At 39.3% G+C, this 24,540-nt stretch overlaps 1 protein-coding gene across 12 annotated transcripts in view; it reads left to right on the top strand.

Annotated features, from left to right (window-relative positions):
• LOC128698394 (adenylate cyclase type 1) overlaps window positions 1-24,540 on the top strand; it is a 1,819,232-nt gene that overhangs the window by 1,150,153 nt on the left and 644,539 nt on the right. For all 12 annotated transcript variants that reach the window (XM_070085014.1, XM_070085006.1, XM_070085009.1 and 9 more), the window contains one exon: window positions 22,290-22,409. In XM_070085014.1, the coding sequence (XP_069941115.1) occupies window positions 22,290-22,409 (120 nt within the window). The remainder of the gene's footprint in view (window positions 1-22,289; window positions 22,410-24,540) is intronic.

Raw genomic sequence — 24,540 nt, 5'->3', positions numbered from 1 at the left:
CCTCTACCACCCTCACAACCACTACCACCATCACTACCACACAACCATTACCACTCTCTACCACAATCACTACCACCATCACTACTACCTATTACCACAGTCACTACCACCCTCTACCACCATTATTACCATCCTCTACCATCATCACAACCACTACCACCCTTTACCACAATCACTACCACCATCACAACCACTACCACCCTCTCTACCACACAACCATTACTACCCTCTACCACAGTCACTACCAACATCACTACTACCCACTTCCACCATCACTACCATCCTCTACCACCATCACTACCACCCTCTACCACCATCACTACCACCCTCTTCCACCATCACTACCACCATCTACCACAATCTTCACCACCACCACCAAAAGCTCCAAAAGCTGCTATTTTAGCAAGTGATTCTGTAAATGGTTTAGCCTCTTCAGGGAGAAAAGCTGATGACTGGACAGCATTGATAAATGATGATAAAAGTTTGTCTAATCTAACAGCAAATGCACTCAACGATTCATTACTCATGGGTGTAGCATTCACTAGTTCCCTAAGAACGACATATGGATCAGCTGTTTTCACTGGGACAAGGAAAGAACGAATCAGTTCCTCATATTGTGACCACTTAGTAAGATTCCTGAAGTCTCGCATATCAAGGAGATCAACAACGTGAACAGCAGCAGGGGACCGATGAAGAGCTTCTTTAGCAAGTCTGATAAGACTTTCCTCTGAAGGAGGACCTTCAACTAGAGCACCAGCACGAGAACGAATGGCAGTAAACCATGCTTCAAGACTTGTACATGGCCATTGAATAAAGGTAACGCATCAAGGGAATCACGAGTATAACTATAGTATCTCAGTGTCTGGGTCGGTCTGTCAGTCGCTAAGGAATTGTGAGGACTGATGACAGGAGCAGCAGTAGCCTGAGAGGTCTGAGTGTCGACATTCACTAAAGTATCACTTGACGGTATGTGAGACATAATGGCAAAGTTGCACGAGAACAAATAAGGCAAAAATAATGAACAATAAAAATGATACAAAATGCTAGAATTGAAATAAAAGAGATGCAACTAATTCTGCAGAAGTAATAAAAAATGTCTAAGATACACTGCAAGAGGAAGGACAACTCAATGTAAAGAACTATTAGCCAAGAAGAAAGAAAAAAAAATTACATTGAAATATACAAGTAAAAATATTACTGGAGACTGAATTAAATGCAAAATGAGCTGTCTTTACTCTTGCTAATAAAGGAATTAATTAATAAAATTTGAAATGAATGTAAAAAGTATAAAATAAAATTACTAAATTATTAACTGGGATATGGGATATTTAAATATTTTCTAAGAATGCATAAACAAAATTAAAATATAATACCAAGATAACATCAAGAAAATAAATAAAATGAAAAAACAAGACTCAAACAATAATGAACTGAGAATAATAATGCATAAAAATATCAATAAAAGAAAATAATTCACTGCAGAACAAGTGCAACAAAATAATTCACTGCAGAACAAGTGCAACAAAATAATTCACTGCAGAACAAGTGCAACAAATAAGGTGTAGAAATAATCACTGCAATAATAAAGTGTCACTGGGAAAACTCAGGTTAAATAATGAAATAAAAATATGAAGAAAAAACTGATTGAACACTTTAACTCTTAATTGGAAATTAGACAAAACAATTTACTCAAACAGAGTAAAGAAAACACTTTACGTTAAAAGTAATTGAAATTACATCAAGAGTGAATTTGTTCAAAGAAATATAAAAATATGAATAAAAATAAAACAAAGGAACAAAACGGGAAGTGTAACACTTACAAGTGGCAGGGCACACAACACTTAATCACGTATTCATTATCTTAGTATATTCTTACAACAAAATCTTGCTGTGACTGATACGACAAAAATTTGCTGGCAAAAATAATGGTACACAGTCTGCGAAAAAATTAGAGGAATGAGACACTGCTGGCATACGAAAAAAAGGTACACATAGAAATACAGTGGACCCCCGGTTAACGAACTTTTTTCATTCCAATAGTATGTTCAGGCGCCAGTACTGACCGAATTTTTTCCCATAAGGAATATTGTGAAGTAGATTAGTCCATTTCAGACCCCCAAACATACACGTACAAACGCACTTACATAAATACACTTACATAATTGGTCGCATTTGGAGGTGATCGTTAAGCGGGGGTCCACTGTAAATGGATAATTTGGTAAACTGGGGTGAATATCACTGCATGAAATACAATGAAAATTACTGGAGAATACAATGCTGAAAGAATACAAAAAAAAATGAATCACTTCACACAGAGTGACTGACTGGTACACTACACAATAATACTTACTACAGACAGAGAGTAGCATAAAAAAAAACACAGATAAAAAAAATATAAGATGAGCGAAAACACTGAAAAATATTGCAAAAATAACGAGTCAAAGAAACACTGAGTCTACACTGAAAACACAAGGTTTAGAGTACACAAGAAATTCACTATCAATGTCTCACACACGCAAATGTCTTTAAATGCAAGAAAAATGTCTCTAAACAGAAAATTATCACTGAAGTCTGTAGTAGTCGACGGTGATGACTGGTGACGAGGAAGGTTGTCCTGCGCGGTGATGACGCCGACACTCACACTGTCGTCGTGAAGAAATGCGCTCTCTCGGTGAACTCGCATAATTGGCTTTATCGTCGGCGCTCAGCTACAATCTCTTGACCAATTATGTGAGCCAAAACAGTATTAGGACCCGGTACAAGGGTGCAAACAACCACAGGTAGATGGGTGGATGGCTGGTGGTGGTGGTGGTGGGGTGATGTGAGTAGAGTGGTGGTGGTGGGTGTGACTCTCGCTGGCGCTCACTGGCGCGCACACCACTCACTACCCACGAAGGTGGCTTGATAAGCCACTATGCCACAGGGATGGTGAAGACCACTCTTAGCATCCAACAGGGAGCACAAAGCGATATGAAAATACTTCAGAGGAACTTGGCTTACTTCTTACTGCGTGGCTTACTTCTCTCTCTCAGCTGGGTTAGAAGCTGGGTTGGCTGACTGGCTTAACCCACGAGAATGGCTGACTGGAAGACGTGTAACGATGCACACAGCACGGAGGAGCAGGTGGATGACAGGAGACATGCTGGATGACAGGCTGACTGGCGTACACTTCCACAGTCTGGCTTACTGACTGGCTTAATTGCAAAATCCGGGTCAATCCCTCGGAGATTGAAGCAATTAGCACACGAACTAAGCCAGGAAGCTTGAAAAAACGGCTGCAACAGGCTTGCAGGCTGGAGGTGGAGGTTGTGAGGGGAGCGAGTAGCTGGTGGGTGAGACGGTTCACCTTTGACCCTGGCGGCTACTCACAAACAGTCTTCTAACGTCTTGAATTACCCGTAAAAACTTAAATCCACGCTCCACACCGGTGCCACCATTTATCATGTGGGAGTTCGAACACGTGGATAGGGTAAAGTAATACTCACGTAGGCTGGTAGTACGTATAATTATGGATAATGTGGGTAGCGCCCAAACAGCCGGCCTGTCTCCTTGCTCACTCTCGTATGACTGACTGGCCGCCCACAGTACCCATATGTGAGGGAGTCTTTGAATACTGCTGTGGTCAGCACAATATGAATACAGACAGTGACTCAGGCAGAGACGGTTGGTAGTGAGTCATCTACTGGTACACTGGTTACTGGTAACTGGTTACTACTACTGAGAGACATACTAGGCCAGAAATATAGGTCCTTGATTTTATTATAGGTCTTCCTATGTGAAAAATGGCCAGAGACTGGTAAATCATGAGAATTCTTTAAAATGGTTTCCCGGCAATCCTGCGGAATGACTAACAGGCTTCGATCAACGTCATTGGGTTTGTCCGCAGACACTATAGTCTTGTACAAAAGATCGTGTTTGAACTCAAACTTGTAAGAAAATTTCTTTCTCTGTATCACCTTGCCATTTAAAGCTAACTTCCGAGATTCCTCTAAGGAAGGACAAGTCTTTTGAAGACCCTCTAAATCTATTTGAGACACCTCAATTGGCTTTCCTTTGGAAAGAACTAATGGGTGGATAGGTTTTACCTTAGACTGAGCTCTGGTAAGGACATTAATTGTGTCTAGTTGTTGAAAAGATTGTGCCACACGTAGTTTTCCACTGGTGTCTGCGTTGTCCAGTTTAAGTGACTGACTTACTAAAGGAGTTACCGGAGTTTTGTAACCATCAGCTCTCTGATTTAGGTTATCGAACTGAATCTCATCTGGAATTATCTGTGAAGAAACAGAGATATTAGGTTCCAACCCTTCCTTGGAAACTCCAAATTCCAAACAGTCCTTTTCAGATGGGAAAGTAGCCCCTTGTATGTTCCCAACCAAAACAGAACACGAGGTTATCGGGGCAACTACGGCATCTACCCATCCTGAGAACCATTTGCACCTAACGAAACATCTGACTGTTGGAAAAGAATCGCTTCTTCCTAAATAGTCAGTTAATTTAGTGGACTTATAATGTGAAGAATCTAGGTTAGGGAAAAGCTTACTTGAGATAACAATACAGGAACATCCAGTGTCTCTAAGAATGGTTGACACATTCATGCCATTGACTGTACCTTCACTAAAAGGTGCATTTATATTAGATTCGGCGAAACATTTACCGATATTTTCACCTTTTTTCTTAGGACAGTCGGGCCTTCTATGACCCCATTCATTACAGTTGAAACATTTTACTGTGAAGGCCGTGGAATTCCTTGGTATGGAGGGTTTGGATCCCTCAGATTGCTTAGGCACAACAGGCTTATATCTGCTACGCTCTTTAGGGTAATTATTATGAGCGCACGCATATATATCAGCAGCTTGTGCCATTTCCGCAGCCGTATGAATGTTTCTTTCTTTAACCCTTTGAGGGTTTTCGTCGTACTAGTACGTCTTACGCGTAGGGGTTTTTGACGTACTAGTACTCATAAATTCTAGCGGCCTCAAATCTAGTGGGAGAAAGCTGGTAGGCCTTCATATGAAAGAATGGGTCTATGTGGTCAGTGTGCACAGTCTAAAAAAAATCCTGCAGCACACAGTGCATAATGAGAAAAAAAAAACTTTGACCATTTTTTTTTAATAAATCAGCGACTTTGCAGTGTATTTTCGTATGGTATTTATTGTTGTATTCTAGTTTTCTTGGTCTCATTTTATAGAATGGAAGACATATTACAGAAATTGAGATGATTTTGACTGGTTTTACAAAGAAAGGTGCCTTGAAATTGAGCTCAAAGTAGCAGAAATGTTCGATTTTTACCAAACTTCAAAAGTAAACAAATCGTGCCAAGCGTGCAATACACGTCAACTGGTGAGTCTAATATTCTTTCACAAGTGCACCAATAATATTTATACCATTTTTTACACTAATGCAGTAGTCTGCATAACAGTAAATCTTATATTTTTTGTGAAAATAAAAATTCAAAGTGGAAAGCAAAAGAATATAAGAGGGGCCTTGAGACATGACTAATGACTAGAGGAAATGTCATTTTAGTGCCAGGAATGTCTTTCTTGTTTATTCTGGACCCTATTCGGAAATTGGCATCTTTTGAAATGTGTGTGAAATTGGCAAAATTGCTAAATTCTGACCACTGTACTGGATAGTAGAATTTCATAAATGAGTGGTTTCTTGCACCCATTCGATAGAAAAAATGGAGTTCTATCGAAATATTCATGTTTTTTGTTGACTAGTACAGTGAAATTGGCCGAAAATGGGGCTCAAAGTGGGCAAAATCGCCGATGCGTAAACATCGCCGAGACCGCTAACTTTGCGAGAGCATAATTCCGTAAGTTTTCAATCAAATTTCAAACTTTTGGTGTCTTTATGATCGGGAAAAGATTCTCTATCTTTTCATAAGAGAAAATAATTTTTTTTTTTTTTTAAATTTGGCCGACCCTGAGAACGAGTTTCGGAGAGGGCCTGTCGACCCTCAAAGGGTTAATGAATATTCGTAAGTCAGAGTTTACAGAAGAAAGTAATTGATCTCTTACCATCAGGTCTCGTAAAGATTCGAAATCGTGGTCAACCTCAGCACTATCAATCCACGAATCAAATAATCTGAAAAGTGTTGTCAAGAATTGCATATAATTTTGATTAGGAGTTATTTTAATGTGTCTAAACTCCGACCTGTAATGATGAGTAGTTTTTTGAAAGCCTGAAGTATAGCTTTCTTCAGCAGGCTATAACTAGAAATAACCTCAGAGGGTAGAGTGGAATAGACGTTTAATGCTGAACCTGACAGTAGTAAGCCAAGCCTAGTAGCCCAAGAATCTGATGGCCAGTCACAGAGAGTGGCAGTACTCTCGAATCGAGTAATATATGCCGCTATGTCATCTTGTTCTGAGAAAGGTGGTATTTGTGGCATCCTAATATTAGGTTCTTGGGAAGGGTATTCTAGTACCCCTTCATCTATTTTCTGCTTAGATAGTTCTATCTTCTTGGCTTCTAATTCCAACCTTGATTGTTCTAACTCCCTCTGCTTAGCCTGTTCTTCAATTTCCTTCATTTTGAAGGCTATCTCTCTTGCCTGAACTCTATCTTCTCTAGCTATCCTTTCCTGTTCGAGTTTATCCTCCCGAGCTAGTCTTTCCTGTTCCTTTTTCTCTTCTCGAACTAGTCTTTTTTCTTCCCGAGCTAGTCTTTCCTGTTTCTTTTTCTCTTCTCGAGCTAGTCTTTTTTCTTCCCAAGCTAGTCTTTCTTGTTCCTTTTTCTCTTCCCGAGCTAGTCTTTCCTGTTCCTCTTTCTTTACAATAGCCATTTTAGCAGTAATGTAATTATCAAGGCTTTGTCCAGCAAATCCCATTTCCTTTCCAGCTATCAACCAGAAATCTAAAGAATCCATCTTGTAAAAAGAAATATTACGCACCCAACTTCAACTGTCTTAATTAAAACTAACAGGAACGTCTGTTACAAAAGAGGGACACAGTCCGCACACTTTAAACTTCCCAAAGATGAAAATGAAATAAATATTTCTCCCTGGAAGACTACACTTGTGGGCCCAATAGCCTTCACTAAGCAAAATACACACGGTTCACACAGGAGGGGTTATCATCAAAGTTCCCCAGGTCCAACAAATAGGTAAACTTCTAAACCGAACCTTAGAACCAAACAACGGTAAGTCAACCAGACTACCAGTAATGACTTGACACCTCAACTAACTCACCCTTTTCTATCTTAAATGTTATACTCACAACCAGTTGAACTATCAGGACGATGTTGCTTCAAGAGTCGGATCCTGGCAAGGTCGCCATTGTCAGTGGAACGCCTTCCATCTGAACAAAAGAAACTAATGGAAAAATAAATAAATAAAGAAACGACTAGGAAAAATAAGAATAATGATTTTTGAGGATTTTACTTAAAATTTAAATATAAAAAAAATGGCCTTTGGTTCTTGTAGTTGGGCAGGAGTAGGTAAGGCCCTGGATAGATCTTCTGATATTATTGATGTAGGTTATCCTGGGCGGATGGTGATAGTCCGATGTTTTGGAATCTCCTACCACTTGGATGGAGCACCACAAGTAGAACAGGTAAGGGCCAGTAGTAGTCCAATAATGTTAATAAGTCTCATTAACAAATGTCTTGCTCCTTTATCTGGCGTCTATCCTGGATGACCACGCCAGGAACAGAGCTGGTAATAAGAAAAAATAAACTGGTTACCAATGGTCATGATAATATAACATTTAAGAATGGAAAAGAATGATAAATGCCAAAATCATTACTGGTAACCAGCAAACAAAAGAAAGGAACAAACAGAAATACTCCTGGTAGATCACCCTACCTGATTAGGAGAAGAGTGGAGGTGAAGTGACTCTCCAAACTTCAACCCACACCAGGTAAGGCCAATATTACCAGGAGTAGAAATTTGAACAAATCAGACACCAAGAACTAGTTTCGCCCCAGCCCGCCAGGGGGGGGTGCGCGACGTAACTCGCTAATGGTTCCTGGTTGCCTGAACTACCTTAACCCCACTTACACCTACTTTTCCCTCACAACTACCATCCTCTACCACTATCACAACCACTACCACCCTCTACCACCATCTCTACCACACAACCATTACCACCCTCTACCACAATCACTACCACCATCACTACTACCCACTTCCACCATCACTACCATCCTCTACCACCATCACAACCACTACTACCCTTTACCACAGTCACTACCACCCTCTACCACAATCACTACCACCCTCTACCACAATCACTACCTCCCTCTACCACCATCACTACCACCCTCTACCACCATCACTACCACCCTCTTCCACAATCACTACCACCATCACTACCACCCTCTACCACAATCACTACCACCCTCTACCACAATCACTACCACCATCACTACCACCTTCTACCATCATCGCTACCACCCTCTACCACAATCACTACCACCATCACTACCACCTTCTACCATCATCGCTACCACCCTCTACCACAATCACTACCACCCTCGACCACCATCACTACCACCCTCTACCACCATCACTACCACCATCTACCACAATCTTCACCACCACCACTCTTGTACTTTGCTACAGTTTCTTTCTTAACCCTTTGACTGTCACAAGCCCATTCAAAAAATAATTTTTTTTTTTTTCTTTCCAAAGTGTTAGGATTATTTTGCTGAGTGTTTTAAGCCTAAAAAAAAAATTGTGATCAGTATTTACCGAGATATAGAGGCATAAAGTTGGCAGAAAATGAGCTGCATATGGCAACAGCTGTGAATGCTGCTCATGTGGTAAATTTTTTTTTACTCAGACTCAAGGTTTCTTGTTTTTTCGACCATTTTATTTTTTTCAGGTAACTTATGTGACCTGTGAGACCAAAGTAAGGTGCAGTGTACATATATACACTTGCTGTATGCAACACAATAACTGCACAAACATAATTATCAATATATTGTTTACAAAACTTGTTTACACAAACAATACAAAAAATTGTTTATTACTATTGTTCTATAACATATATACAAATGTACAGTCACTGGACATGTTCCTAGAAGTTCTGCAACTTGTGGAACTCTTTGAAACATGGTTTCATACACAATGGTGTTTTACACTCCTCACACATAAAACAAGTGTCTCTGCATTTTTGTGGGCTTTTTTTTTATGTGCACAGACAAAACACATCGTCTGAGCAGTTTTCTTCAAAGTAGTAGTAGGCAGTTGTGTTAGGTAGTTATCCTAGATAAATGGTGCTTTGTCATCATTCCTACCTACCTACCTTTCTTTCTTCATTCTTTCTTTCTTCCTTCCTTCTGGTTTCTATAATATATATACACATACAGTGGACCCCTGGTATACGATATTAATCCGTTCCTGAGAGTTCATCGTATGCCAAAATTATCGGAAGGCGAATTAATTTCCCCCATAAGAAATAATGGAAATCATATTAATCCGTGCAAAACACCCAAAAGTATGAAAAAAAATTTTTACCTCATGAAATATTAAGTTTAATGCACACAAACTGAAGAAGACATGCACAGTTTGTAGTACTCTACTAACAGTAGAATACATGACACTTACCTTTAATGAAGATCTGGTGATGATTGATGGGATGGGAGGAGGGGAGAGTGTCAAAGTTGTTTGGAGCCATGGTAGCTTATTTAGCACTTGCAAGCACTAAAATCAATGGAATATTATGAAATATTTCATAGGAGCAAATGAGGGGACCGTCGCTCACTGGTAAACAATGGCACACTGGCTGGGAAGGCAGGCCCAGGCGGCTCAGAGCGTGAGTACGCATCCCGGACGAAGGACGATTAGAAAGTTAACGGACCATTTGCAAGCCACTGTTTACACAAAATAATGGGATTATTTCCAAAATGGATGACTTTCAGGCCGGACGATTATTGAGGGACCACTGTATTCTTGTTTTTTTCAGTTTGTGGGTGCCCAGAATCTGAGAGAGTGTTTTCCAGGTCTTTTTTATATCTCCGATTGTGTCAGTGAATCTGCTGGAGTAGTACAGTTGTTTGGCTTTCTTTATTACTTTGGTGAGAATTGATGAATAGTGTTTAAGAATATCTTTGTGTATTAAGCCCTGTCTATATTGCTTTTCATATTGGTGTTTCTTATCAATGGATTTCAGAATGCTGCTGGTTAGCCATGGGCAACCGAGCCATTTATTTGTGATATGTTTCGTTTTTATAGGACAATGTTTGTCTAGGAATATATACGAAGTATTTATAGGTTCCAGCAATGTTTTGGATATGTGGGAGTATATGATGATAATAATAATAATAATAATAATAATAATGATAAGCTCCCTTGAAGCATGATGTAAGACAAGTGTCAATCCACTACTGATAGTGCAGTGATAAGATGAGATAAGTGGTGACATTTAATGAGCATCCATGAGGGTGCAGTGATAAGATAAGTGGTGACATTTTATTTATTTATTTATGTCTTTGCAGGTAGTACATTGAGATTATGTGTTTACAATAATGGGTTGCAGTGCAAAGAGAACCTCTATTATGCCTAGGCATTATAGGCCAACTTAACATTAGTGGCTTACTAAGAATTATATCAGAGTTGTACAGTAGATTATTAATTATAAGTGAATCTAATGTATATCAGACAAAAGATATATTCATATATTCAAAAATGCTTTTTGTGAAACAATGATTCAATTATATTCCTGTCAACAATGGATAAAAGGTTCGAAAGTAATTGTTGAAATTATGATATGGGAATACGTATTGAGTATGTGAGTACTGAGTATTGAGCATTTAGTCTAGGGTGATTAAGTGGCTTTTGAGAAGAGTCTTGATTTTCAGACCAGGTTACTTTGGTATCATCTGGTAATGAATTCCATATTTTGGGGCCCTTTATGTGCATAGAGTTTTTACATAGTGTGATATGGACACAGGGTACATCAAAAAGAGATCTGTGTCTTGTGTTATGGTCATGTGTCCTGTTAAGGTTGGTGAGGAGAAGTTTGAGTGGAGGGTTTATATTTGCATGTATTGTTCTGTGTATGTAGTAGGCACATGAATATGTATGGATGTTCTTAATGGTGAGCAGATTTAGACTTTTGAAAATTGGTGGAGTATGCTGTCAGGAGTGGGAATTTGTTATCATTCTGACTGCTGCCTATTGCTGGGTTATTAGAGGTCTTAGGTGATTTAATGTTGTTGATCCCCATGCACAAATTCCATATGTGAGGTAAGGGTATGTGAGTGAATGGTACAGTGCCAGGAGAGCTGATTGTGGAACGTAGTACCGTATCTTTGATAGTATGCCTACAGTCTTAGAGATTTTCTTGGTGATTTGTTGTATATGTGTCTGGAACTTAAGGCTACTATCAATCTGGATACCTAGGAATTTTCCCTCTGCAAGCCTTGTAACTGGTGATCCATTTAGCGTTATGTTAGGTGGAACATTTGCAGCTTTGTTTCCAAACTGAATGAAATAGGTTTTATCAGTATTCGGGGTAAGTTTATTAGTAATCATCCAGGCAGATGTTTTCTGCAGTTCGGCATTGACAGTGTTGGCGGGTATGATTGGGTTTGGGTGGGAGAAGACATATGTAGTGCCATCTGCAAATAATATGGGTTTGAGTAGCTGTGATGCATTCGGTAGATCATTGATATAGATGAGAAAGAGGAGTGGTCCAAGGACACTTCCTTGTGGGACTCCTACTGTGATTGGTTGGGTGGAAGAGTTTGCATCATTTGCATACACATATTGAGTTCTGTTACTAAGGTATGGCTTTAGGTAGTTGAGGGAGTGGCCTCTGATACCATAGTGCGTTAATTTAGAGTACAGCAGTTCATGGTCGACTGTATCAAAAGCTTTACGTAAATCAGTGAAAATGCCCAGCACGACTTCTTTCTTTTCGAGTGCGGTATATATTAGTTCTAGCATGTGTATGATAGCATCATTTGTGCTTTTATTATTCCTGAATCAAAACTGACAAGGATTTAATATGTTGTGTGAGACGAGGTAGGAATAAATCCGTCTGTGAATTAAATTTTCGAAGATTTTAGAGAGCAGTGGTAAGTTAGATATTGGTCTATAGTTATTCAAGTCAGCTTGGTCACCTCTTTTATGGATCGGAGTGACCCTTGCTATTTTGGAGATTTTTGGGAAGGTAGATGATTCAGTGGATTTGTTAAAGACTGTTGCAATACAGTGGTCCCTTGTTTTTTGTAATTAATCCATTCCTGGAAGTGTGACTACTATCAAAATTGACGTTTTTCCAATCCATTTTCCCCATAAGAAATAATGTAAATCCAATTAATTCCTTCCAGACACCCAGAAGTATCAACAAGAATTTTTTTTTTTCACCTTGAAGATAGATTTACATGCACAAAAGAATGAGCATTCAACATGACAGTTACCTTTGTTGAAGGCTGTTGTTGATGAATGGAAGACACGGAGGAGAGAGAGAAGAGAGGTTATTGTTTGGAAGGGGAATCCCCCCTCCATAAGGACTCTAGGTCACTTCAGGGGTCACTTCCCTATCTTAAATATAGATTTATATGCAGAAAAGAATGCCAAATAAATGTAAAGCACTAAATGTATAAATGAACATTTAACATCACACTTACCTTTTATTGAAGACTTTTGTTGGTGTATGGCAGAGGTAGGGGAGGTGAGTTTATTGTTGGGGATTGAAACTAATATCAACTCTATAGCTTACTTATCTATCACAATTCAACTAATATGACATAATAAACAATATTAATAACATAGAAACATGGAATATACCCTAGAATGAATAAAATAAGTCATGTATGTTATGAGAGGTGTTGTGTTGTGTTGTTGGGTGTACAAGGGCCACTGAGAGTAAGCTGTCCATAATGGTGGTGAAGCAGCAGCTGAGGCAGCGGTGTTTTCTGTAGCCCTATATAACCCCAACAGCGTTGGAGGAGTTGGTAGAATCGCTGAATCACAACCACTACCACCCTCTACCACCATCACTACCACCCTCTACCAGTATCACAACTGCTAGCACCCTCTACCACTATCACAGCTGCTAGCACCCTCTACTACTATCACAACTGCTAGCACCCTCTACCACCATCACTACCACCCTCTACCACTATCACAACTGCTTCCACTCTACCACCACCACCTTCATATTTTTCTACAAACTTTTTCTTAAATTTTGTTTCTCACATTCTTTACCAAAGGGCTGGCATTAGAAGCTTTCTTTGGGGCCATGGTGACTTATTTAGCAGTTGCAAGCACTATAACGAATGGAATATTATGATATGTATCGTATGAACTCGTGGGATCATCCTCACTCACTGATAAACAATGGCACACTGGCTGGGAATGGAGTGTGAGGCGGCTCAGGGCTGTGTGTATGCGTCCCAGACGAACGACTATTTGCGAGCCAATGTTTTGATGAAAACAACGTTATGATTTTCGAAAATTACGACTATCGAGCCTTATGATTATCGAGGGACCGCTGTAATTGGTGACAATACTTGAGAAGCTTTTTGGTACATAAAAGCAGGCAAGTTGTTTATGTCTCCTGCCTTGTTTTTAAGGGTGTTGATGATGAGTGAGACTTCTGGTGGGTTGGTTGGAGCTAGGAATAGCATATTTGGGTAGGTATCTATGAGGTAGTCTGATGGACGGGTGTTTGAGCTTGGTATTTTGTTTACTAGATTTTTCCCTATGGTGGAGAAAAAAACATTGAGGCTGTTAGCTGTTTCAGTTGGTGTGAGTAGGGGTTCATTTGACTTTATTAATTTGATTGTTTTGTTTTTGGATAACTTTTTAGTTCCAAGAATTTCAGATAGAGTTTTCCAGGTCTTTTTCATATCACCTTTGATGTTATGTAATCTATTTTCATAATACAATTTTTTAGATCTTCTTATCAGGCTGGTAAGAGCTGACGAGTAACATTTAGACTGGTCTCTAGTTATTTGACCCATTCTATACTGTTTTTCATATTTGTGCTTTGTGTTAATGGATTTGAGGATGCTGGGTGTTAGCCAGGGACTATTTTTGATGAGCGTCGGCCCTCGCTTTATTTGTTTTCACTGTTACATATAAACATGTCTGTCTATCTGTCTGTCAAGCTCTCTGTCTATCTGTCTGTCTGTTAAACTCTCTATTTATCTCTGCCTCTGCTTATCTGTCTGTCTACTTGTCTCTCTGCTTGTCTCTCTCTCTGTGTCAGAGAGAGCCACTCGTGAACCGACAGCTATTATACATGACGATGGTATTTGGCAGTCATGCTTATGCATTATATCTACAGCACAGTACAGTATAGCACTTGGTTTGGATTTTTTGGCTTATCCTAGGTAATTTACACTATGTATAATTGTATTTATGTGTAGCTGTGAGACAGAGATAGACAGAGACAGATAGAGATAGACAGATGGAGATAGAGCAAGCCAGCCTGCTGAACACATATTACACGTTCCAGAACTGTTTCTCTTTACTTAGGGCATAGGTTATAAGACATTCTGAAAGGGTGTTGTTTTGCTCTCTAGGCTGGAATACTGCTGTACACTAATGGCCCCCTTCAAGGCTGGCAACATTGCAGACCTGGAGAGTGTACAAAGAACTTTCATGGCACACATAAGTGTGATAAGGCGCCTAAACTACTGGGAACGGTTGAAGGTCCTTGATCTGTATTCCCTCGAATGCAGGCAAGAGAGATATATGATAATATACACTTGGAAGGTCATGGAGGGATTGGTACCAAACCTGCACACAAAAATCACTCCATATGTAAACAAAAGACTCGGCAGGAGATGCAACATTCTCCCGATGAAAGCAGGGGTGCCATGAGTACACTGAGAGACAACACAATAAGTGTCTGGGGCCCAAGACTGTTCAATTGCCTCCCAGCATACATAAGGGGGATTACCAATAGACCCCTGGCTGTCTTCAAGAAGGCATTGGACAGGCACCTAAAGTCAGTACCTGACCAACTGGGCTGTGGTTTGTACGTCAGCTTGCGTGTGGCCAGCAGTAACAGCCTGGTCAATCAGACCCTGATCCACCATGAGGCCTGGTCTCAGACCAGGCCGTGGGGATGTTGACCCTGGAAACCCTCTCCAGGTAAACTCCAGGTATGGGTTATTATTGAGGTTTTTGACATTTCTTCAACCACTTATGGCCACATCCACCTCAAAGCCACTAAACTCAGGGTCAGCATCACTTTCCTCTGAAAATGGGAGTGTTAATACTACCTGAAATCACTGAATCCCAGGTGTTTGCCATGCTGTTTGTTCTAGCTGGTGCTCAGTTAAACTGGTGCACCCACAAGGTACTAAGTGGTCCCAGATTTGTTAATTCTGCACACACTGTGTGGGATGTAGATGGGGTGACATAGAGTGAGTCAAATCTGGCTGGTCGGTGGCGCATCAGCGCTGCCTGTAGGCGAGACGGAGAAACGTGAGAGTAAACAAAGAGAGCGTGAGGCCGATGGTACACATATTACCTCCCTAATATGTAAGTTAACCCTTTGAGGGTTTCGGCCGTACTAGTACGTCTTACGCGCAGGGGTTTTTGACGTACTAGTACGCATAAATTCTAGCGCTGTCAAATCTCGCAGGAAAAGGCTGATAAGCCTAGATGTGAGAGAATGGGTCTGTGTGGTGGGTGTGCGCAGTAGGAAAAAAATCTGGGACCCAGTGGTGCATTGTGGGAATGCCATCATAGTACACAATGTCCACCGTGCCTCGCAGTAAGAAGTTCCTCACTCCTCGGCGAATTGGGACACTTTTCTTCCCCAGTGACAGTTCTAATACAGATGGAAGTGACAGTGAAGATGAGTTTCAAGGTTCTGGTGAGGTTTTGACCAAAACTAATGACCATAATATGGGTAATAGTGAGGAAAACCCAGACAACCCACAGCCTTCCACCTCTGGTGCTGGGCCCTCTTGTTCACGTTCAGTTGTACCAGAATCAAAGAGGAAACTCCTATTTTCCCAAATCCCAGACTCAGATGTGAGCATTGGTGATGATAGTGATAGTGATTATGAACTACAAGCTCTTCAAACTTGTTCTAAGAATGGAGGAGGAGGAGGAGGCAGAGGAGGAGGAGGCAGAGGAGGAGGAGGCAGAGGAGGAGGAGGCAGAGGAGGAGGAGGCAGAGGAGGAGGAGGAAGAAGAGGAGGAGGAGGAGGAGGAGGAGGAAGAGGAAGAAGAGGAGGAGGAGGAGGAAGAAGAAGAAGAAGAATACATAATAATAACAATAATACATAATAATAATAATACATAATAATAATACATAATAATAATAATATGTAATAATAATAATAATAATATGTAATAATAAATGTTTACCCATGACAGTAACAAGATAAGGGGAGATAACATGTGATAAGTGCTGACGTTTGATGAGGGTAAATGAGGGTGGAGCTGATACCAAAAGATTAGATGAACATCGCCCTCCCTTTGTTTTTGCTGGTATACTAACATTTCTGTCTGTCTATTTGCCTGTCTGTCAAGCTCCCTGTCTATCTGTCTATCCGTCTTGCTCTCTGTCTCAGAGAGCCACAAGACTTCGTCATCACTTTTACTCACATCTTCAAGCAGAGTATAGCACTTTGTCTGGATTTCTTGGGTTATCCTAGGTAATTTATACTATGTATACTTGTATTTATGTGTACCTGTGAGACAGAGATAGACAGACAGAAAGAGATAGAATGAGGGAGAAAGATAATTGGATAGAATGGAGGAGGGGAAGCAGCATCTGACCCCAGTGTTTTGACAGGCGGGAGGGGGAGTGAGTAATGAGACAATATGTCACTTTGACAGCTGCCGACTCCTGGTAATTTACACTATGGAGGAGGAGGAGAAGGAGAAGGAGGAAGAGGAAGAGTAGGGGGAAGAGGAAGAAGAGGAGGAGGAGGAGGAAGAGGAAGAGTAGGAGGAAGAGGAATAAGAGGAAGAGGAGGAGGAAGAGGAATAGTAGGAGGAAGATTAGGGGGAAGAGGAGGAAGAGGAAGAAGAGGAGGAGGAGGAGGAAGAGGAGGAAGAGGAAGAGGAAGAGTAGGAGGAAGAGGAGGAGGAGGAAGAGGAAGAGGAATAGTAGGAGGAAGATTAGGGGGAAGAGGAGGAAGAGGAAGAAGAGGAGAAGGAGGAGGAAGAGGAGGAGGAAGAGTAGCAGGAAGAGTAGGAGGAAGAGGAAGAAGAGGAGGAGGAGGAAGAGGAAGAGTATGAGGAAGAGTAGGGGGAAGAGGAGGAAGAGTAGGGGAAGAGGAGGAAGAGGAAGGAGAGGAGGAGGAGCAAGAGGAGGAGGAGGAGGAGGAAGAGGAGGAGTAAGAAGAGGAAGAGTAGGAGGAAGAGGAAGAAGAGGAGGAGGAGGAGGAAGAGTAGGGGGAAGAGGAAGAAGAGGAGGAGGAGGAGGAAGAGGGAGAGTAGGAGGAAGAGGAATAAGAGGAAGAGGAGGAGGAAGAGGAATAGTAGGAGGAAGATTAGGGGGAAGAGGAGGAAGAGGAAGAAGAGGAGGAGGAGGAGGAAGAGGAGGAGGAGGAAGAGGAAGAGTAGGAGGAAAAAGAGGAGGAAGAGGAAGAGGAATAGTAGGAGGAAGATTAGGGGGAAGAGGAGGAAGAGGAAGAAGAGGAGAAGGAGGAGGAAGAGGAGGAGGAAGAGTAGCAGGAAGAGTAGGAGGAAGAGGAAGAAGAGGAGGAGGAGGAAGAGGAAGAGTATGAGGAAGAGTAGGGTGAAGAGGAGGAAGAGTAGGGGAAGAGGAGGAAGAGGAAGGAGAGGAGGAGGAGCAAGAGGAGGAGGAGGAGGAGGAAGAGGAGGAGTAAGAAGAGGAAGAGGAAGAGTAGGAGGAAGAGGAAGAAGAGGAGGAGGAGGAAGAGTAGGGGGAAGAGGAGGAAGAGGAAGAAGAGAAGCCACAAGACCGCGTCATCAGGTTTACTCACATCTTCAAGCAGAGTATAGCACTTTGTCTGGATTTCTTGGGTTATCCTAGGTAATTTATACTATGTATACTTGTATTTATGTGTACCTGTGAGACAGAGAGACAGACAGATAGAAAGAGAGAGACAGATTGAAAGAGATAGAATGAGGGAGAAAGATAAAACACCATTGTGTATGACACCATGTTTCAGAGTTCCACAAGCTGCAGAACTAATAGGAATATGTTCAGTGACTGTATATTGGTATATATATTATAGAACAATACTAATAAACAATGTTTTGTATTGTTTGTTTTTGTAAACAAGTTTTGTAAACAATATATTGATAATTATGTTTGTGTGCTTATTGTGTTGTATACAACGAGTGTATATATGTACATTGCACCTTACTTTGGTCTCATAGGCCACATAAGTTACGTGAAAAAATAAAATAGTGAAAAAAACAACAAACCTTCAAATACAAGTAAACCAAAGTTTACCGGGTGAGCGGCAGTCGCCGCTGTTGCCATACGCGGCTCATTTTCTGCAAACTTCATGCCTCCATATCTCCGTAAGTATTGATGGTAAAATTTTTTTGTTTATCCTATAATGTTTAGAAAAAAAAACTATTTTTTCATAAGAAAAAATAATTTTTTTTTTTAAATTTGGCCGACCCTGAGAACAAGTTTCTGAGAGGGCCTGTCGACCCTCAAAGGGTTAATAGTCATGTATTGTGCAGTGGAGGGCAATGCACACTCACTAAATATTTCCATCCATTAAGACCCGGTCTATGCTGACCAGGCATCTCAGGCCATTCATGCCAAATTTGGAGCCAGGAAAAATAAATTGTAAATATACATTTGGGGCACTAGCAGTGAGAATGTATATATATGTTTGGACCTTTTAAAGGTTAAAATATTTGTAGTTTCAATGTAGGGTGAGAGGTGAGTAAACGAGGTAAAACAAATAAACGAGAGAGAGAGAGAATAAGTAAATGAGAGAGGAGAGAGACATGGAGTATGTAAACAAACAGACAAATACGTCTGGTTTTGGTTCATACACATAACATCTCATATTTATGTTAATTTGTTTTACTGTGGGGTGTATTTATCATGTTTATATGTTATGTAGCATGTTTATTATATAATTTTGAAAATAATGTCATAGATGGATTAATGAGAATGTTTATGCAGTGGTACCCCGAGTTTCGGCCATAATTCGTTCCAGAAGGTTGTTCGAGTGCCATTACTGGAGGAATTTGTTCCCATAAGGAATAATGTAAATTAGATTAGTCCGTTTCAGACCCCAGAAAATACACTTACAAAAGCACTTACAATAATATACTTAAATAATTGTTCGAGTTGGGAGCTGTACGAAACTCGGGGTACCACTGTATGAACGTAATATACAACATTTATTGCACCTCAGAGTGATTATTATTGTGTATTATTATTATTATTATCATTATTAATATGGCCTCCTCAAGACTAATAAAACACACTGATTTTAATGTGTACCTGCACACTAGCACAGTGTGTAAGTTTATTTAGGTACAAGTACACATAAGTGTAATTTTCAGAGTTTATATAAAACATGAAATAACTTTAAAATACTAGAAATTTTGGAAAGTTTCCAGACATGATGGAGAGACGTGGTGCTCACGAAGAATGTAAACAAACTGGGTGGGGTATGGTGACCGTATTAGAAAGTCAGGTGGGGGGGAGGGGTATAGCAAGTTTTGGTCAAGCTGGTCCTAGTGGCATTAAAAGACAAAGAAGGGAAGTAACCCCAGAGAGGGACTTGTTACCTAAAATCCTTTTGAAAGGGGATTCTCCTTCCAAACAATTATCTGCCCTCCCTCTCTCCTCCTCCCTGTCTTCCATAAGGCAATAAGTCTTCATTAATGGTATGTAATAGTGATTTAAATGTTCTTAATTTATTTTATTTAGTTCTCGTTTTGTGTTTATAAAACAATAATTAATCTTTAAAAAATGTATTTTTTTGTGAATATTTTTGGGTGTCTGGAATGGATTAATTGTATTTACATTAATTCTTATGGGAAATATTGCTTCGAATTTAGGCTGATCTTCTGGAACGGATTACGGCCAAAAATTGAGGTTCCACTGTATGAAATAATATATGCCTGTTTACCAGTATATATGAGTTAAAGGAAAGCTGAAACAAGAAGAACAGAGTTAGGATTGCGTGAAAATGGCAGGTTTCACAATCTGTTTATCATAGTACAGTGGACCCCCAGTTAACGATATTTTTTCATTCCAGAAGTATGTTCAGGTGCCAGTACTGACCGAATTTGTTCCCATAAGGAATATTGTGAAGTAGATTAGTCCATTTCAGACCCCCAAACATACACGTACAAACGCACTTACATAAATACACTTACATAATTGGTCGCATTGGGAGGTGATCGTTAAGCGGGGGTCCACTGTATATTGCTGTAAAGATCACATGAAGGTAAGGAGGTACTTCTTAACAGTAGCTGTGAATCTTCAGCCAGAGAGTTCCAGATTTTAGGGCCTTTTGTGTGAATAAAGTGTTTACATGGTTGAGTTGAACATAGGAGTGAATCCCACTGTACTACGACTTTGAGGCCAGGTTGGTCCCGTTGTTCTGCGTGATGAGTTCGGTTCTCTCAGATAAACTTTGAGCAGTAAATTTGGGTCTAGATATGAGAGAATGGGTCTACGCAGTAAATGTGCACCGTATAAAATAATCCTGCAGCACGGAGTGAATAATGAGAAAAAACTGTGGCCATGTTTTTGGTTTAAAACAGCAAATTTGTGGTGTATTTTCATACAGTTTTTATAGGCATATTCTCAGTTTCCTGGTCTTATTTGATAGAATAGAAGAATATTACAGAAATAGAAATGATTTTGTTTGGTTTCAGGACTGAAAATAGCTTCAAATTGAACTCAAAGTAGCGGAAATGTTGGATTTTTGCTGATATTCCAGAGTACACAAATTGTTACTCGTCCGGTACGCATCCAACTGGTCAGTCTAATACATGTTCACTAATGCACTGACATTATTTATACAATTACAGTAATGCATTATTCTGCATAACAGTAAATCTTCTATTTTTTTGTGTGAAAAAAAATAAAAATAGAAAGCAAGCTTAATGTAGAAGCAGCCTGGGGATGTAACTAAAGAACAAAGGAAATGTTTTTTAGTGCCAGGAATGTCTGCATTGTTTATTCTAAACCCAATTTTTAAACTGGCAATTTTTTTTATTTTGTGTGAAATTGGCCAAATTACCAATTTCTGATAACTTTATTGGGTAGTTGAAATAGGTAAATGGACAGCTTCTTGCACCCAGTCATTAGAATAGAAGAAATACATACTAGTGAAATAGCTATGAGTTTGATCAACTGAAACAATGGAATTGGCTGAAAATAGGGCTCAAAGTGAGCAAAATCGCTGATGTGCAAATATTACCGAGATGACTAACTTTCTGAGAGTGTAATTCCAAAAGTTTACCATCAGATTTTATACTTTTGGTTTCATAACATTTGGAAAAAGATTCTCTATTTCATATTTTTTTTATTTTTTTAAATTCTCCAATTCTGAGAGCAGGTTTCAGACCAGGGTTTCCGACCCTGAAAAGGTTAAAAAGATTTTTGTGTCTTATGTGTGAGTCCTATGTCACCTGATAAAGGCTGCTGTTAACATATTTTATGAGACATTCCTTGTATTATAGTCATGCATCCTACATAGTGAATTCTGAATTCCTTGGATTATAGTCATGAATCGTGCACAGTTTGATACAGGCATACAGTTTAACCCATAAACGGTCCAAGCAGATCTATGTTCACATGTGTAGTGCTACAAAAGTAGATCTATGTTTTTTTTTACATATTTTCAGATATAACAAAAAAAAAGTAGATCAAAGTTTTTTACACATTTTCAAATGTAAAAAAACAAAAAGATTTACTTTTTTTACATTCAGATGTTGAAAAAACGTATATATATGTTTGGACCATTTACGGGTTAAAATGCTTTATTCACTAGGTATTGTTGCTATTAACCTATGATGGGAGATTTGGATGTATGTACACAAATTTCCACACTGTTTGAGATATAATTTTAATTTTGCTTTAATATGCTCACCCCAAACAACTATATTAAATATGGTATCCCTTAACCCTTAAACTGTCCAAACGTAGATCTACGTTTTTCAACATTTGAAAGTATGTAAAAAAAGTAGATCTTTTCTTTTTTTATATTTGAAAACGTGTAAAAAAACTTTGATATACTTTTTTTTTGTTATTTTTGAAAATACACGTATGTAAAAAAAACGTAGATCTACTTTTGGAGCACTACGCATGTGAACATAGATCTGCTTGGACAGTTTAAGGGTTAATACAGTATTATGTTTGTACAACAACTGGTCCTATATATTTTCATTTATTTTTTCAAAGGCATCAGAAGAAAAGCAAGAAATGGATGCATTACAAGAAAGCAACCGTCGAATCCTCTTCAACTTGCTTCCAGCCCATGTTGCTACCCATTTTTTGGATAATCAGTTTAGAAACAACATGGTAAGTTTTAATTTTCAAATGTTTATTTGTTGCATATGAAATGCTCTTATTAGTCCATCAATCTAGGGATTGTTCCTGGAATTATACATAGTTCAGTGTTTTATTTTATTTTTTTAATTTATTATATTTAGGGGGTCCCATATTTTCTTTTATTTTTTGTAAATTGATTATAGTTAGGAGTCCCTGATGCATGATCTGTTAAATGCCACTGTGGCAACATTGAGCATTTTTTCAGAATTCACAGAAATCCAAGACCAAGATGTCACCACAAAAATGGATATACAGTGGTACCCCGAATTTCGGCCATAATTTATTCCAGAAGGCTGTTTTATTTATTTATTTATTTATTTATTTATTTATTTATTTACTTATTTATTAACAATTTGAGCACACATTCAGAGGTACAAAAAAATACAGATAAGAGCAGCATGCCAAAGCCACTTATACTATGCATAGCATTACGGGCTGGCTTAAAATTAACTTAAGATTAACTAAGCAATGATGAAATCAGTGATAAAACATTAATGTAAACAGATTACTATAAAGCACAAGTGAGTATTACAAAGACAGGTCATATGGTTGCATGCATTGTTGTACATTCAGTCGTATGGAGTATTCTGTTAGGTAGTGTATTTAAAAAATAATAAAGTTAGATTCGGTTTTAGGTTTAACATTTATGTGATATAATTGTGAGAAACATTTAAGATATACAATTTATAAGGTTCAGTTATTCAGTATTTATTTGGTTTTGGGTGAGTAAGTGATCTTTGAGAAGAGACTTGAATTTATAAACAGGTAGTGTTTCTTTTATATTTACAGGTAATGAATTCCAAATTTTAGGGCCTTTTATGTGCATTGAGTTTTTGCATAGTGTGAGATGGACACGAGGAACATCAGAGAGTGATCTGTGCCTTGTGTTATGGTCATGTGTTCTGTTGAGGTTGGCAAGGAGATGTTTGAGGGGAGGGTTAATATCAGAGTTAAGTGTTCTATGTATGTAATAGGTGCAGTAATAAGTATGGATGTTTTGTATGGTGAGTAGGTTTAGTGTATTGAATATTGGTGGAGTGTGCTGCCTGTAGTGAGAATTTGTTATCATTCTAACTGCAGCCTTTTGTTGGGTAATTAGTGGTCTGAGATGGTTAATTGTTGTTGAGCCCCATGCACAAATTCCATAGGTGAGATAGGGGTAAATAAGAGAGTGATATAGGGCCAGGAGGGCTGACTGTGGAGCATAGTACCGTATCTTCGATAGTATGCCTACAGTCTTGGAAATTTTCTTAGAAATTTGTTGTATATGTGTGTGAAATTTGAGTCTATTATCAAGGTGGATTCCTAAGAATTTTCCCTCTGTTAACTTTGTGATAGGTGATCCGTTTATCATTATGTTAAGAGGGACATCTGTAGCTCTGTTACCAAACTGAATGAAGTAGGTTTTGTCAATGTTTAGTGTAAGTTTGTTAGTCCTCATCCAGGTAGATATTTTCTGTAATTCGGTATTTACAGTATTGGCTAGCGTGACTGGGCTCGGGTGGGAGAAGACGTATGTAGTGTCATCTGCAAATAGTGTGGGTTTGAGTAATTGCGAAGCATTTGGTAGGTCATTTATGTATAGGAGAAAGAGAAGAGGGCCAAGGACACTTCCCTGTGGGACACCAACTGTAATTGGTTGTGCAGAAGAGTTTGCCCCATTTGCATACACATATTGGCTTCTGTTGCTGAGGTATGACTTGAGGTAGTTGAGGGAGTGCCCTCTTATACCATAGTGTGACAATTTTACGTGAAGCAAGTCATGGTCAACTGTATCAAAAGCTTTATGTAAGTCAATGAAGATCCCCAGTGGGACTTCTTTTTTCTCTATTGCAGTGTATATATGTTCTAGCATGTGTATAATAGCATCATTAGTATTTTTATTAGGCCTGAATCCAAATTGGCAGGGGTTGAGTATGTTTTGGGAGATAAGATAGGAGTAGATTCGTTTATGAATTAATTTTTCGAAGATTTTTGAGAGAGGGTGTAAGTTGGATATTGGCCTATAGTTATTCAACTCTGTTTGGTCTCCTCCTTTGTGGATCGGGGTGACCCTTGCTATTTTGAGTACTGTAGGGAAGGTGGAGGATTCAATGGATTT

Source organism: Cherax quadricarinatus, chromosome 14 (genome assembly GCF_038502225.1).
Source record: "Cherax quadricarinatus isolate ZL_2023a chromosome 14, ASM3850222v1, whole genome shotgun sequence".
NCBI lineage: Eukaryota > Metazoa > Arthropoda > Malacostraca > Decapoda > Parastacidae > Cherax > Cherax quadricarinatus.
Note: the sequence above shows the minus strand (reverse complement) of the source record. Positions and strands in the feature narration are given on the sequence as shown.